Source organism: Pecten maximus, unplaced genomic scaffold, assembly GCF_902652985.1.
Source record: "Pecten maximus unplaced genomic scaffold, xPecMax1.1, whole genome shotgun sequence".
Lineage (NCBI taxonomy): Eukaryota > Metazoa > Mollusca > Bivalvia > Pectinida > Pectinidae > Pecten > Pecten maximus.
This window is the reverse complement of record NW_022981071.1, coordinates 2,750-7,416: the sequence shown is the minus strand read 5'-3', so window position 1 is coordinate 7,416 and position 4,667 is coordinate 2,750. Positions and strand designations below refer to the sequence as shown.

Below are 4,667 nucleotides of genomic sequence, written 5' to 3'. Positions count from 1 at the left end.
CTCTGACTTTACGAATTCGTAGCGGTGTTGTGTCAAAAAATCCCTCAAAATGTTACGTTGGAATCAAATCGGCAGAATAATTGTGTGATTTCAATAGTAAAACGAATAAAATGACTGAAGTACACGTAAAACTTAGCAGAACGTATGCTGCAGCATATACATGTATATAGGTCTCAAGATTTTAAGCTGAATGTGGAAACACATTTTAGAGCTTTAATTTAATTAAGCTTGAACAACCGAAAAGGAAATAAAATATAGAAACAGAACTATGAAATCCCCGGGATACGTACATGAATGTCCATTGTCAGTCCAATGAACAGGTTACGAATTAACCAGAACTGAATTTGTTACAGTGAATTTGAATATTTTCTTCCTTTGTTTTGCAGATTCAAGGTCATGGTCAGTATGCTACAAAACGCTGATATGTAACTTTATATTGCGATAAAGCTTGTACACCATGGAAGAGATACTCAGAGACTTCTACAAATGTGGGTTATGTGAAGAACCCATTACCTATCCAAAGAAACTCAAATGCCAACATGTCTTCTGTCATGAATGTCTGGTAGTTTACATTACGGAATACTTCGGTAAAGTCTCGTTTCCATGTCCAGTGTGTGACTATAAACACTCGCCAGGTGAAGAGGAAGAAGTTATTTCCCAGGATTCATTACTGATACTACAAGAAGATGATTTGCAACGAGATGTCCGTAGATTTTTTCAGGACGGCGAGGAACCTGAACCTGCATACAATGCCGATGGAATTAATAGGGCACCATGCATAATTCACGATGGCAAACTATCTGATTTCTTTTGTTCAGGTTGTAACACGCTTGCATGCGAACAATGCAGACTAGAGATCCATGGCCGTTGTGACTTCCGCTTACGTAAAATTGACAAAGACATGCGCATGGAAGCATTTACTAAAACTAAGGAAGTCTCTGAAGAACTAACAAATTTTCTTTCTGAAACAGAAACTGTCTACAACAGTCTGAATTCTAAGTTAGGCAATATATTTCTGGATTCTGTAGTGCATGATGAAACTATTAAGTCGTATTATTCAGAACTGAAAGAAAAAGTTGTAAAATATCTGGAGGAGCAAGAACGGAAAGTACTTGAAAATGCGAACAAACTCAGGGAGAATGAGAAAACACACTTGGAGCGCGACGCTGTGGTTTGTACAAATATGTCATCCTCCGTAAAATCTCGACAAAGACTTGCACATGCTTTACAAAAACGCAGTTCTACAAATGCAGCCGAAAATTTGGTGATAACAAATCATTTGGGAAACGATTTCGAAGTATTTAAAACAATGTTGTCGAAACTGCAATCAGATGCCGATACGAGTTACAATGTTAGATTCATGATCAACACTGAGTTGGAGGACAAAATGACAGATACAGATATTGTGAAGATTGAAGTAATTCATTGTTGTCATAGGGATGCTTCAGCTGCCACATTCGATGAAGTGGCCGAGGCTGATCAGCAAGTATCTACTGAACCGAACTCTGCACAGACACGGCCTGACAGGTCGCCAGCTGCACAGATCAGCCAAAACGCTCGGGAAGAAATTGTGCCACCTCCTCCTCCCGACGACGGAGAGGAGGAGCCACCACCGTCTTACAGGGCTGTGACCAGACAGTCCTTTATACAAAGGCCGCGTCCTTGGCACTCGTCGCTTGTGCGCCGCAGACCATCAGCATCTGCGCCACCATTACCAGCCTATGACAACAGACACACGCCTATCCAACATCCATATCCCCCTCATGTTGGCTCCCAGTCGCCGAACCCCTCGTCTTGTGCACAGATGTCCCATATACAACCAACTGCACCTCCGTTGTACATGGAAGATTCCTCTCCTTTGTCTTCTGATACCATAGCAAGACTTGACCGAACACCAATTTCTCCGAACGTCCGAACTATCACCATGTTGAATTACATAGCAAAAGTAGAAACGAAAACAGATAACGATGATAATGCTCCTTACTTGGTAAGTATTGCAACTCTCGGCAGATATGTTATCGTAGCTGACCAAAACAACCGTCGTCTTCAGCGTATGGCTGATGATGGCTTCAATGGTGTAGTTGACCAGTTTGACTGTAGCACGGAACCGTACGATGTTGCCGGAGTATCTGATACAGTGTGTGTCGTGGCCGCTCCAAAAGAAGGAAGCTTACTCTTCGTTGAATTCTCGTCCACACCCGGTGCCAGTCCAGCAAAGCTACAGAGGACGATGAAAACTGGAAAGTATTTAAGTGTAGGATATTGTAAAAGTAATGGGAGACTCATTTGTGGAAGGGGGCCGCCATTCTCTGCAGCAAGAATTGAAATAGTAACTATGCAAGGATATACCGTAAAGCAAATTGACTTAAAGAAACCTATGTCAGTTTCCAGGAACCTTACTTTGTCTCAGTCCAGATTTCTAGCACTTTGCGATGTACGTAATAAGGAAGCCATCTTTTACGACACTGCAGACAGAGGGAAGCCACGTCCTACCATTGTGCGGCGTCGTGAATATAACACACTTAGAGAACCTCAAGGAATCGCCACAATTCCCAGCTTGAAAAGTGTTCTCATACTTGACACGTCAACCGGGGACGTAATTATGACATCGTACTCGGGCTATGTACTCAAAGTTTTGAGCGGTGACGTTACGATACAGCGATATAATAACGTCGAGGTAAAGTATTCGATGAGCGTCAGCACGGACCAGAAAGTATTGGCCATAGCTAATAACAGAGGATCAGTCTCATTCTACGAAATAAAATACATGTAACAGCGGAGACTTTGGCAAACGTTCAATATACAGAGCGTTTTGCTCTGTTTATTTTTTGCTAGATCATTTTCGAATGTAAATGTCTCCTTAATACAGATTTTGAAAAAATCACGAACGGGGACTGACAAAGAAAGTTGATCATATAAAGTACAATTTGGGAATCGTTCTGCAGGTCCCTCATGTTTTGCTTAAATATTCGAGAGATATTTCTCAGAATCATGAACATGTGTGTATGGATATAGAACGGGATACGAAGTGTATGACATAGCATAGATCAACTGATGGTAATTAGGTGAAAGTTGGTGGGCACTACATAGGTGTGACATAAATAACGGAGCAGTGTTGTTTTCGATAGTAATGGTGCAGAAAATGAGTCTTTCGGAAACGTTGTGTGGCGTATGAGATATCAGAGTTACCTCCCTTGTTTCACTCTGTCGGGATGGTATAGCAACATGATTTCAAATGTAATGGATTGTATCTTCGGATAACTTTACATGGGCAGTATTTGCTGATCCTAAACAGATGATGTGAAGATTTTGCATGACTGTCAAGGAACACTGTAGATAGCATTGATAGTATTCAAATATAGTTATAATTGTGATGTCGGAAAGGATATATTTATATAGCAGGGTAAAAGGTATTGTAATTTTTATAACCCTATATTCAGATATAAGAACAATGTCCATATAAATCTTTATGTATATCATTTTTTACACATGTAACAATTGGGTAAGATTTTAAGAGGAGGAGTGGGTCCTTTATACCAAAATTCTATCCTTACATAACTCCTGTATATATATATATACTGCTGTGTACTCAGTGTTAGTAATTGTTGTATTGTTTATTGATGATTGTGATCAAGAATCAATGGACAATCAGCACAACTAATATAACACAGGAGGAACCAAGGTAAACACACCAAGGATACAATAATAGTGTTCATTCCCCCAATATTGTCTGAAGTAATGTGTACAGAAGAAAACGTGCTGACCAAACATAATCAGTGACAATTGAATATTGTATTTTTCAGATTCTTCTGTTGTCACGAAGAGAAATGTCAATTAAGGATTGAATCTTGATTTGGTCGATTTCATGGGGTCATGAATCCTTATCCTTATATTTCAATTTGTTTGTTTGTTGTTTTTTTAATAATTAAAAATGTCGGCCTAGATATTAATGTCTCGAAGCTTGTGCAAGTCCAAATGGGGAAAAGCCCGAGGAGTTCCGGATTGTGCATGTCTAGTCGGTCGAGTAAAATAGTCCGCAATTTTATATTATCCCACATGTGTATAATCCTCAAAAATCCTACCTGTTGTTTCATGTTCGATCTTTGTTCTAAGTCGCCCTCTGGGTATGAACACGTTTGGCACTTAACACACCCGACCAGGCCTAGAAGGACGAACCAGTTGTATGGTGCGAGTGAATTCCTTTTTGTCTCAACTGTAACTGTATCTCTACTGTATATACCTCGTCTCTATTTAACTCGACTGTATCTAACTCAACTGTATCTAACTCTCTACTGTAACAAAGCCTACTGTATCTAACTCTACTATAACTAGTGTATCTAACTCTACTGTAACTCTAGTGTATCTTACTCTACTGTAACTCTAGTGTATCTAACTCTACTGTAACTCTAGTGTATCTAACTCTACTGTAACTCTACTGTATCTAACTCTCTACTGTCACAAAGCCTACTGTATCTAACTCTCTACTGTAACTAGTGTATCTAACTCTCTACTGTAACAAAGCCTACTGTATCTAACTCTACTGTAACTCTAGTGTATCTAACTCTACTGTAACTCTAGTGTATCTAACTCTACTGTAACTCTAGTGTATCTAACTCTAATGTAACTCTAGTGTATCTTACTCTACTGTAACTCTAGTGTATCTAACT

The 4,667-nt window shown here is 39.6% G+C and overlaps 1 protein-coding gene across 1 annotated transcript; it reads left to right on the top strand.

The window, feature by feature from the left end:
- The first annotated feature begins 457 nt into the window (after positions 1 to 457).
- On the top strand, positions 458 to 3,231 carry LOC117319890. Its single transcript, XM_033874604.1, has one exon. The coding sequence runs from the start codon at positions 458 to 460 to the stop codon at positions 2,771 to 2,773; it is 2,316 nt and encodes a 771-aa protein (XP_033730495.1). The 3' UTR covers positions 2,774 to 3,231.
- The last annotated feature ends 1,436 nt before the right edge of the window (positions 3,232 to 4,667 follow it).